At 53.7% G+C, this 12,151-nt stretch overlaps 1 protein-coding gene across 1 annotated transcript in view; it reads right to left on the reverse strand.

Annotated features, from left to right (window-relative positions):
* Positions 1–861: 861 nt before the first annotated feature.
* CSPG5 (chondroitin sulfate proteoglycan 5) overlaps positions 862–12,151 on the reverse strand; it is a 35,624-nt gene continuing 24,334 nt past the window's right edge. The window contains exons 4-5 of the mRNA XM_048837296.2: positions 8,293–8,365; positions 862–1,383 (exon numbers count right to left, since the gene is read on the reverse strand). Of these exons, the coding sequence (XP_048693253.2) occupies positions 1,222–1,383; positions 8,293–8,365 (235 nt within the window). The 3' untranslated portion in view covers positions 862–1,221. The remainder of the gene's footprint in view (positions 1,384–8,292; positions 8,366–12,151) is intronic.

Genomic DNA, 12,151 nt, shown 5'->3' on the forward strand with positions numbered 1-12,151 from the left:
AAACACACTCTCAACCTGTGCCAAGATGAAAGGTGTGAAGGTGCAGTAGGGCCCCCACCTTGCAATGGAGTGAATTGAGGCTCTGACTCAGTTTCACCCTGGCACTACTAGGCAAACCAAGCAAGCCCAACAGGCCAAATCCCATTGAAGCCAACAAGAGCTTTTCCTGAGTAAGGACCTCAGGAAATTACCCCTCTTCTAAAAACATTTCTCCTGGATCCTCGCCAGTTGTGGGGAGCCCCCCACAGGTGCCGTGAGGAAGTTGCGTTGGGAATTCTGCACTGGGGGCTGCTCCGTGTGAATCAGCAATCAGCACCCCAGCAGGGTGTCAGACAGTACCATTCGGCTGGACATTAGCTGCTATTTGTTATTCTGTTTAACATGCTTCAGTCTGCCAGTAAGGGGCAGAAACAATATAATGTGACTTAACTGGGTTAGCACAGCCCATGACTACTGGATAGCAACTAGATGCAGTGAACAGCTTGCTGCCAATCCATGCACTAACGTTTTTTCAAATCAGGTGCAATTCAAGATCAATGCACCACTACTTTGAGGACTTCAGTGCTGCCCAGACTTTCTGCTGGATCTATGGATGGGTGCGGGTTATCACCCATAATCCATTTGGCGAATACTTACAAATATATTCAGAGCTATCACGGTCGATATGCAAATAGCACCAAGGGCTACATTTACAATGGTTGCTTGTGATGAGCAATCGAAACGTGCTGAGCGCTGAAATGGGCAGCCCCTTGGAAACAGGAGCCGATCTTGGCCTATCAATGACCTATCTGACCTTTTCTATCTCTGCACCAGGAATTACAATCTGGTGCGCCCACACAACAGCAAGAGGCAACCACGTGGTTTAACTTTAAAAAAATGTTTTATTTCAAGATCTTTCTTTTTTTTGTTTTTAACTCGTATTTCAAAAAAAGTTGGGTAAAAGTACAAAAAATGTCAGTTGAGTAACAGCAAAGGTTTAGAAATCACAGCCGTGGAACTAACCCCAGCAATATACAGACAGGCCACATACCAGACAACCCAATGGACACAATTCATCAGAAGAGCATTTTGATTCTTCTTTTGTATTATTTTTTCTCTGTACAAAATACACCACAGCATGCCAGGGAGCCAGGGGAAAAAAATATGACAAACAGTTACTAGAAATGAGAGTTGTACAACAGGAAATGGAGTGTGCTCTCTCTCTCCTCCTTTCAGTTTCCTTCATGTCAAGTTGTTCTGCAGACAGTTCACACCAGACTCATCCTGTTCGCCCTTCCCATTATCATGCTTGGGTGACATGGAGTTCTGAATATTAAATGATTCCTCTTCTTTCATGCAGGATTTCAGAGAGTCCTGCGGTTTGTGGGGAGCATTGGGGTCATCCTAGAAAAGAAGGAGGGGAAAATAGAAGGGAGAAGGGAGGTTACAGAGGGGGCTCTGATGGAGGCCAGAGAAACCCTGCCCCTCTTTAGTAGCAGAGCACTGAGAAAGCAGGGGGTGATCACACAGGAGTAACACCGCCACAAGTTGGAGCAGAGGGGCTCCCTCGCTGTGAATTACTGTAGAAGGCTCTCAGCCGGCCTGTCACCCAAGCTCATCCCGCCTGCCATCCTCTCGGACGTGTAGTACCACGAGACCCCGTGACTCAGCTTTGAAACAAACCCACAATGACTTAAATCTGCTCTCAATGAATTACGACATGGCTTTGCTCTCAGCGCTGAAAGCCACGGAGCATATACAAAGGACCCTGCCTGCCTTAGGGGCCCGCTGCCGTCATGCATCCTGTCACAGCAATGGAGACTGCCTGAGCTGGGTTCAGTTTCGAGAAGGTGAGAGGCAGGGCTGGGGAATTGTGTCCCCCTCGACACACACACACACACACACACACACTCACTCATCCTTCGGGGGGAGGTAAGATTTAGGATGCTGCAGCCCCGAATGAACAATCATACTGAGCCCTTTCCACCTGCAAATGTCAAAGCCCTTTACGAAGTGCGGAGAGGGACTAACAATGAACGTATCTGCCCCTGCACGAATTGGTACTGCTAGGTAAGCCACAGGAATTAAATCTCTGATGAGACAGGTCGCCAGTGTCATCACCTTAATCTTTTACAGATGAGGACACTGAGGCAGAGTCACTCGGCAGGTCAGTGGCAGAACCAGGAATAGAACCTGGAAGCCTTGATTCCCAGACCCGGCATTGTACACCATCCTTCACCCCCTTCTTATACTGGAATTGGGAAAGGTTCAGAAAAGGGCAACATAAATGATTAGGGGTATGGAACAGCTTCTGTTTGAGGAGAGATTAATAATACTGGGACTTTTCATCTTGGAAAAGAGACGACTAAGGGGGGATATGATAGAGGTCTATGAAATCATGACTCGTGTGGAGAAAGTAAATAAGTATTATTTACTCCTTCTTGTAACACACGAACTAGGGGTCACCCAATGATATTCCTAGGCAGCAAATTTAAAAGAAACAAAAGGAAGTATTTTTTCACACAACGCAGTCAAGCTGTGGAACTCCTTGCCAGAGGATGTTGTGAAGGCCAAGACTATAACAGCGTTAAAAAAAACTAGATGAGTTCATGGAGGATAGGTCCATCAATGGCTAGTAGCCAGGATGGGCAGGGATGGTGTCCCTAGCCTCTGTCTGGCAGAAGCTGGGAACGAGCGGCAGGGGATGGATCACTTGATTGGCTGTTCTGTTCATTCCCTCTGGGGCACCTGGCCCTGGCCACTGTCAGAAGACAAGGTACTGGGCTAGACGGACCTTTGGTCTGACCCAGTCTGGCCGTTCTTATGTTCTTCAAAAAAAATAATCACTGCTGAGAAATACTCCAATGCCACACCCTCATTGGAGCCGGCCAGGGTTCCTCACCAGCCCCTTGGTCTTGGGGGAGCTTCTTCGGCTTGGCCCCAGCATTGTGGATGGTGCAGGCAAGGCTTCTGGCGGGCTGTGAGCCGGGTGTTCGGGAGGGAGCTGCTGTTTCGGAGGGAGCATGAAGAGCTCCTGGGGATCTTTCTGGGTGCCCCAAACAGCAGAGCCTAACCATCTTGCTCAAGCCCCTTCAGATGCCCTTTGCATATTGCTGCCACACCGGGAGTCCCTCTGGGCTGTAAAATCTACATTATTACATGAATGTTGTAGAGGGCTTCCCCTGGGGCCTGGCATAGCCTCCAGCAGCTCTGGGCTAGCTCGTACCTCTGCCCATGCGCCTCGCTCCTAACCGGCAGCCCTTCTGCTCTTCCACTTCTGGGTCCTTCCCCAGCTCTGCCGAGGCTCCTCACTCCTGACCCACAGCACCACCTGCTGTGCCAGTCCTGCCTCCCACAGCCTTTCAGCCCCACTCTGCCCCGCTCCCTCCACTCCCATTTGCAACAGCCTCTGCTTTTCCACCCCCTGCCTCCCTTGGATACAGAGATTTTAACGGCTGACCCTGCCGCGCTGACATGTTACCATCCTGCCTCTCTGCTGTGCTGCCCAACCATTGCACCATCATTTCCCTCGGGGATTTGGGGGATTAGTCTACACTCCATATAATAATAATTCTACAGACAATGAATCAAGTCCATTGACGGAAAGGTTGCTACCTCTACATGAGCATGGTGCCCTGAATCACTCCAGAAATCAGGAGGAATCTGCCTCTAGTAAGGCATGAGCTGGTAGCTTTGGATCGAAAGGCATTCTGGACTGCTCACTTGAACTAAAGGGAGAAGGCCATTAGTAGCAACTAACATCGCTTCCAGACCTCCAGCCACTAGAGGCTGACATGAGTCCAGCCCTGTGAAAGGTCAATACCGTATTTGCAGCACTGCCCTTTACTGGATGGAATCAGTACTGCTTTGCTGTGTGTCATAGGTGCTATACTTCTAGCAGGTAAAGGAGATTCTCCTTGGAGCCTATGCTTTTGGAGGAGGAGGAGCTCTGTCCCCAGTGCTGCTGCGAAGTTCTGTGTGGCCATGACAGGCAGCTCAATGAAGGTGTAGGCAGTTGCAGGCTCCTTGCAGTATTTTAGTATCCAACATATTGCAGATGAAAAAAACAAATAATGAATTCGTATCTATTAGCGGGTGCTACGCTGAGAAACTGGCTGCGTGCCAAGACCCCAGAGAAGGGTTAGCTAATCACGTGACACACTCAAAGTAGCACGTTCAACCAGCAGGCTTAATTAAATTCCATCCCAATCATTGATGCTTTGCACATTGAGTAACTGTGTTTATGTAGCTGTGCGACGAGAGGCGAAGAGATACAAATTCTGAGACTCCAAGTGCTCCAACCTGATCAGATCTGTCCAGTGGTAGCTCCCATGTCACAAAATACTCATCTTTAGGCCAGTTTCTCCTTACCAATTTCTCCCCCATTTAGCTGAGCGTGGTAATATCCCTGGAGACTGAACTCCCCTCTGTGTGCACAGGACAAGTACAGCCTGGACAGCTTCAGTGGAAGAGTCATACATTTTAAGGTTGAGGGGACCACTGTGATAATCTGGTCTGTCCTCCTATATAACACAGGCCAGAGACTCTCACCCAGCAAGCCCCCTAACCTCTCACACACCTCACTTTGCCAGTCTGCCTGCCTCAGCCTCACTCTGGGCCAGTTCAAACCTATGGTGAGCTGTGGTGGTGATTCTGAGATGGGGAAACCCAAACACCCCCCAGCCTGCTTCCCACAGGCCATTAGACCGGATTCAAAGCCAGGCCCTAGAAGGGGAAGGTGCCATCATCTGGAACCAGTCCTTGAAGCCATCCAGTCTGCCGTTGCTGCAAGACTTTGTTTGTGTTGGTGAGAAGGGAAAGAAAGCAAATGAACAGCTCAAAGCCAGAGCAGGGAGTTTGGAAAAGACACCTGGGAGGTGCTGGAACAGGTCTGATCCTTGCACTCCTTCCTCTCCGCTGAGCCAAACTCCCATCACACAGGAGCAAGCCCATGGGATGTAACAGTGACCAGGAAGGATGCTGATCTGCAGAGCAGTCAGGAGAAGGGGGCCATCTCCCATTCACAGCTCCTTACCCAGCCAACTTAGGCAGCTGATGGAGCTGGGAAGCAATGGGTCCAGCCAGGGGAGGTGGGGAAGACAGAAGACTTGATTATACTGATGGTTGATAGTCCCCCAGCCTCACAAATCCAGATGCCAAATGGCCCATATATTAGTGCTGCTAAGTTTCTCTCATATTTCTCAAGATGTGGCCAATGTCTTCCACCCTGGAGTGGGGAAATGAATGGCTCCTTCATTTCTCTAAGGGAGCCCTCAGGACCTCTCCTCCCTGCCCCCTGTGAACCACTCAGCTCAGCGGGTTAGTACATAGCCCTAATGACAGGGAGATTAATGGCTATGGACCCAGGAAGGCCAGTTGTGGTTGAGAGGGGTGAGAGATAAGGAGAGTTGGGTTCTTGTCCCAACCCTGATACTGGCCTCCCGTCATGACCTTGGGCAAGTCACTTGGCTTCTCTCTGTTTCTGATTTTCCCCCTCTGAAACATAAGGCAATATCATTCCAACTGTGGGGAAGTGCTTTTGAGCTCTGGAGGTTAAGTGCAAACCCCCATGGACTGAAATCTAGCAGTGCTGTTCCAATATCAGCCAGAGGGGTCACTGCACTTTCTAGTCTCAAATAGCTGCACTGCACAGTGTTACTGTGCACTGTCAATCAAGTGCCGGGATCCACCCCAGAAAGGGCTGCATTTCAGTGGTGGGTAAAGTGATCCATGTATATCCATCCCCTTCTTCTCAGGGGTGGTTTGGGAGTGTGTGCCAAGTGCTTTGAGATCCCCAGTGAAGGGAGCTATAGAAGAGTGAGCATCATTCTCTGTCCTACCCAAAGCTTCAGATCGTTAGAAGAGCTAGATTAATCGCAGTAAACGCTGCAGCTCACCCTTGTCCTCCTCTCCTATTGTCACCCGCTCTCTGCGGCGGTCTCTCACTGAGTCTTGTCTAAAGCACGGTGCACGCTCTGGCACTGTGGCTGCCCCTGCGATCCGTGCTGCCCAGGGCTCCAGAGACTTTGGCTTGTGTCTCAATGCTCACTTTCAGGTGTGAGTCAGGGGATGGGAAGAGGAGACCTACAGATAACAGGTTAGTTTTAGCCCCCAATGGTGGCATTCTCCGCACCCATGTCCTAACCTTACAACACCTTCCTACCGAGAGGCAAAGGGGAAGCTCTGGGTGAGCATCTGTCCTGTACTTGCCCTTAGCTGAGCATGCTCTGCAGCTTGCTTCTTTGGCTCCCTTTTTGATAGGGAGTAAGGAGCTCGGTGGTGCCCCTGGTCAGGCACAGAGAGGAAGCACAGCCTCTGGAGGATACAGCAGGGTGCAAACCCATTGGGCCCAGGTGGACAGGCCAAGAGTGGCCTCCTGAAGTAAGACACCTTTACTGGGAAATTGGAGGGGGGCATGCAGGAGCTCTCAGGCACCCTGCCCTTGGCTGTGTCCTGTCTGGCTGCCTCCTGCTCTCATGCTGCTGCGTCAGCACCACTCACTCCCCAAGGCATCCTGCTTGCTCTGAGCGGGGGGCACCGGGGAAATGGGAGAGAGAGGGAGGGAACCAGAGGGAGGGCAGAGAAAGGGCGTGGGGGCAAAATGCTCCCTGGATTTCAGGGATCAGTGACCCACATCATCCCAGATATGGAGGGGCAGGACCCTGCAATGTCCCACCCATGGTGACACAGGGTCCCTCAATATCTCGCACTCAGAGGGTCCCACAAAGTCCTACGGTTGGGGGCACAGTGTCCCACACACAGAGGGTCCCACAATGCCTTGCAGTTCAGGGCATGGTTCCCACAATGCCCCACAGTTGGGGGTGCTGGGTCCCACAGCATCTCCCGTGTCATGAGTCAGCTCAGCCTCTCCCATTTCAGGGCTTTGTGTTGCCCATTTGAGGGCTTGAGACCCTGTTTCCATGTACAACACCCAAGGCTCAGAGTCCCCCCCGCCCATGCCTTGGGGACTTTGTCCCTTTCTCAGGGTCCACCCCCCATGACACAGCCAGCGAGGTCCCGAGACATGGGATAGGGTTTGCCCCAGACAGAGCCTCAGACCCTCACAGGCTCCACTGCACTTTGCTGGAGAGAGTGACACACACAGACACACAGAGACGCACACAGACGAGCCATGTCGTCCTGCCACCCAGGCCAGCACAGCCCTCCCACGTGAGCATGGACACGACAGAGGGAGGGCAGGGGAAGAAGCCGAAGTGAGCAACAGGGGGAGACGCTGACTGGACTGGCTGACTGGACAGGCTGCTTCAGAGTGCGAGGCGCAGGCCGAGCAGGGGGTCCCGCTCCAGCAGGGCGAGCTCCCAGAGCCTGTGCAGATCAGGGGCCTCGCTCAGTGTCAGGGAACAGGGGTGGGGAAATGGGGATTTCTCCCCACTCCCTCCATCGCTGTGCTGGGTTTTGCCCCAGGAGAGGGGCCAGTGAGAAGGCGGGAGGGAGAGCAGGACGTTCCACCTGGCGGCTTCACTCGGGCTTACGGCTGCCACCTCTGAGGTACGAAGTACCGGGAGAGCTGGGATGGTCCCAAGCCCACAACACTGGCTGGCTGGCTGGCAGGCAGTGGGTGCTGAGCACCCTTCCACACTGCCCAGGGCAGTCCTGGGAAAACCTCAGCAGGTGGCAGCCCCACTCAGACCCATGTCTGTGTCAGGGTCCCCAGAGTGAGTCCATGGCCCCGGCCTGCTGGACAGCCCCCCTGGAGCCAGTAACCACCCTTGGCAAACCCTTTCCCCCCCCTCAGGGCTCTGAACTCTGCATTCCCTCCCCACGGCCACTCCATGTTGCTGGCTCCCTCCTTACTGCATGAACCTCGAACATCTTCAGCCCCTGCATGCCCTCTCCTCAAACCTGAAACTCCTCCTGGCTCCCACCCTCTGTCCTGCCTTGCAGGCTCCTGCCCGGGCTCCCAACACTCATGGGTGGGGTTACAGTCCATGCCATGTTGCCACGTCCTGCTGGGCAGCCTATCACAGGGGCCTGGGAGTCACCTACACCTCTGCTCCCCTCTGCACTGCTCCCAGGGCCAGGCCTGTGCAGATGGGCAAGGGGGTTTCATCACAGCCCCATCCAGTGCCAGCCTATTGGCACCACTAGCCGCAGGGCCCCCGATCTCTGTGCCATGGCTCTGCATGTGCGCTCTGAAGCAGCCCCTGGCCAGTGCAGGCTGTGGGGAGGGAGAGGCATGCAGAAGACGGAGACATGAAGAAGACGAGTTACCTGACAGATAACGTTATCATAGTAAGCCAATGCACGGGCATGAGGGGAGAGGTTACATGGGGTGTTGCAAAGTTTCCTTACATTTGGATGGGAGCCCTCGGCAATCGTGGACAGGGAAAAGTTATCATTGTGGAGCTCAGACGGCGTTCGGTACCTGCCAGCGGGGAGAGGAGACACAAACGGAGAGAGGTCAGCAGCCTGGTGATCAGTTGTACAGTCAATTGCTTGGCCACACTTCGGTTAGGAAATATACTCAAGAGACCAAATATCACACTGATTAGTATGGTACAGGGAAAAGGTTCTACGCGATACGGGCCCCGGAAGAGCCGTCCCATGCAGTGACGTTCCATTCACCTTACGGCGAAGGCAGGCTGCCCAAAGCCACGCCCTGAAGCCAGCCTTTCAGACCCTACTTGTTTACTAGGAAAAGGTACCGCATCCGTCATTCAGTTAGTCAGCTTTCGCCATGTTTGTGCTGGTAGCCTGGTGTGCCCCATGTATCCCAGGGGGGACGTACCTTTAGCTTTGTGTCGCATACATACATTACAGGTGCTATGGGGGATGAAAGCACCACCGTGGTCTGTGTGGGCAGCTTCTTTCCTGTTGTTCTGAAGACATAATCAGCTGTCCTGATACCGACAGTTTGCCTATCCAGTCAAGCCAAGGCCTACCTCAGCCAATGCAAAGAATTATGGGATTCTTAGCATCAATGTTCAGGATTATGACACAGGTGGCAGGCCAAATGGGCCTCCATAAGTACAATATGTATATTTAAATGCTTGGGATATAGATACTGTGGGAAGAATTATGAGGATAATACATATGTACATGCTAGCCAGTGGCTATTAGTCAACAGGCCCCACGAACACAGTCACGACACAGCGAGGAGCACATGCCAAGCCAATCAACCCTCCCCTCCGACGCCCAGCTCCCACATCCTCCTGCCCTGGCCCTCCACCCATCTCACCCCCAGCACCTTCCCAAAGGCCTTTGCTTCATGCACGCTAGCGAGGACTGAGTGACAGCACCGTCCAGCGAGGAGGCGCCTCACGCCAGGGACACGCCCCTCACAGCAGGGAGCGGGACAGGCAGCGCCGGAGATGGGGTCGTGTTAGTGACATCGCCTGGAGTCCCGTCCCCACACGCTGCCCACGCGGACCTTCGCCACGGTCACACTCACACATGCTGGCCTGTGCACACAGCTACACTGGTATACGAACAAATGCATGCACACTCTCACACACACACACACACACTCGTCTGCACCCTTACCTCTATTCCCATTTGCACACATTCATTCGCCTGGCACCCTCCCAAGCCAGCCTGCATGCCCGTATGCTCACCCCCCCCATCCTACGTTAATTTGAACGCATCGCTGCACTTGCATGCACACACTAGTGTCCCCACACACGCTATGCCCCATGCACAGCTCCACCGATTAGACCAGGCGTGCACCTGCGTGCACCTATACCTGCTCATGGGCACTGTAATGGGCACACTGGCCCTTTAAGCCTAGAAAGGCCCAGAAGAACCCGTTCCAGGAACAATAGAACGAACAATGGCTCAGGAAATGGCAGAAGCTGGAGGAGAGGAAGCAGCCCCGGGGAATTAGTAGTGGGATGGGAAAACCCAGGACACCCTCCTTTTCAGGGCCCAGGACAGGGTGGGGCAGGCCAGCTGGAAGAGATCTCGGCAGAAGGGCAGTAGATCTGCTGCCTGCCTTCTCCCTCAGAACAGCGGGTGGTGGGCAGCAGGAGAAGGCCGGAAGGCCGAGCTCCGGCTAGAAAGCGCTGGGAGGGGGGTCGCTTTGTGTGGAGCAGACTGGGGCAGAAGAGCCAGAGCTGAGTGTGACCCTTCGTGTTGTGGCCTGCAAATTGTTTTGAATAGTTTCGGGGGGGGGGGGGGGGGAGGGGAGCTATAAGCCATGAGAAAGACTGTGGAGATCTTTAGGGGAAACAGAGGCAGGCTGCTGCAAAACTGCCTCTGGCCACAAGGCGGGGTACTCAACAGGCAGCTGCCCTGATGTAGACATATGTCCCCCCACTGCACACTCTTCCATGGACACTGGTGTGCACCCCTCCCCCCCCCGGACAATAGCACACTCCTTCCACGCCTGCTGTGCCACCCCTCACAAGCGTGCACACACCCCTCTCTGGTGCATACCCCTCCATGCACGTCCACACAGGTAAGGCGAAGCAGCCAGGGTGAAGCTGCTGGACTGATGGCCAGCATCCCCTCCTCCCCCCCCCCCAGGTGACCTGAGGCCCAGGGGATGGTGACTGGTGGAATCTGTCCCTTCGGGTTCCCCCCAGAGGCTCCTGGCCCTGGGAACGGACAAAACACCATCTGCTGCTGCCAGGCTAAGAAGCCCCATGCAGAGCAGCAGCTGCTGAGGGCTTTGCAAAGCTCTTTCCCTCGCCTCCCCGGAGGAGGGGCGGAAGGGATGCCCGCTTTGTGGCTGTGCATTCAGGCAGGGCCCGGGGCCTGACTCATTTGCATTCGTGCTGGTGAATGAGAGAAACATGCTGCAAGCATGTGCTGACCCGCAGGCTGGCCTCATGACCCCCCAGTCATTCAGCGGGAGAGTCCAAGGCGTTCCCAGGCTGCCCAGGCATGGATCAGAGGGGCAGCAGCTAGGCACTGATCCCGGCAGCTGGGCTCCCTTAGAGCTTGGATTTAGATCTGAAAGGAGCAACTCCAATTTACAGAGCCTCTTTCATCCCAACGAGAATCCCAAGCCCTGAATGGGCACCAGTCAGCCAGCCAGCTCCCTGCAGTGGGGAGAGGGGATACCGTTCCCCAGGGTCACCCCCACTATGCCACCTCCACCCACCTTTGCAGCAGGACCTCATCCCAAAGGGTCGCAGAGGGTGGGTGCATATAAGCATGGAGCCGAGTGCAGGCTGGCAAGCACGTGTGAGCTCGTGCCTTTCGGATACTTTGTGGACAGTGTCAGAAACCCAGGGGCCTGGCCATCTCTGCTCATTAATAACCCTGGGTCTCATTGTGCAGGGGCTGGGGTGAGAACCCCGAATGTCCTGGCTAAATTCAAATGGAAGAAATGTATATCCCGCTCTTCTTAATCTCCTCTTGTGTTTCAAGCCGAGAGTCAGCATGGCTGAGGGGTTAGCTCACAAGACTATGGAGCTAGGAAATCGTGCGGATTAAACCTTGCTCTGAAAATGACCCTCTTCATAGCTTTAAGGTAAATCATGTCCCCTCAATGCCTCAGTTTCCCCATCTGTAAAATGGGAATAATCTTTAATGACCTCAGTGATGGGGGTTACAAAAATGGTTACTGCCTGTGAAGTGCTCTGAAGACGTGAAGAGTGCTAATGAACCGCCAAGGATTGTGATTCACTCGCTGCTGAATTCTTCACTGCCTGCGCTACACTGTTGTGCCATGTTGCTCTGCGCTGTTAACAGCTACTCGGCATCACTCCAGAGCTGGCTGCATTTCTGGGAGGGTTGAAGCAATTAACATGTCCTGTGCACTGCGGAGTTTGCTGGGCTCTTTGGGACGTAGAGCTAACGAAGTGTAGCCCTGGCGGAATGCACGAGAAGAGCCTGCATGATCCTGCAGGGTGCACCCACCACGGAGGGAGAGGGCCTAATGAACAGGCTGCAGGGGCTGTGGGGCACCAGCTGGAACAATGGGATGAAATTAAGAAAGGGAAAAAATGAGGCCGAGTGTTAGGAGAGAGGCGTGACTGGCGAGACTGGGCTGTGGAATAGGCTCCCGGGGGAAGTCAGGTGAGCCCCCCCCATTGCTTGGGACATTCAAACCAGGCAGTGCAAAGCACTTCCTAATAAAGACACTAGGCACTTTACAAACATTAATTAACCACTCCTTAGGGAGCCCTCCTGCCTGGCCCAGGGGGATGGGAATCTAGCTGAGCTCAGGTTTCAGAGTAGCAGCCTTGTTAGTCTGTATCCGCAA

This window comes from Caretta caretta, chromosome 2 (genome assembly GCF_965140235.1).
Source record: "Caretta caretta isolate rCarCar2 chromosome 2, rCarCar1.hap1, whole genome shotgun sequence".
NCBI classification, from domain to species: domain Eukaryota; kingdom Metazoa; phylum Chordata; order Testudines; family Cheloniidae; genus Caretta; species Caretta caretta.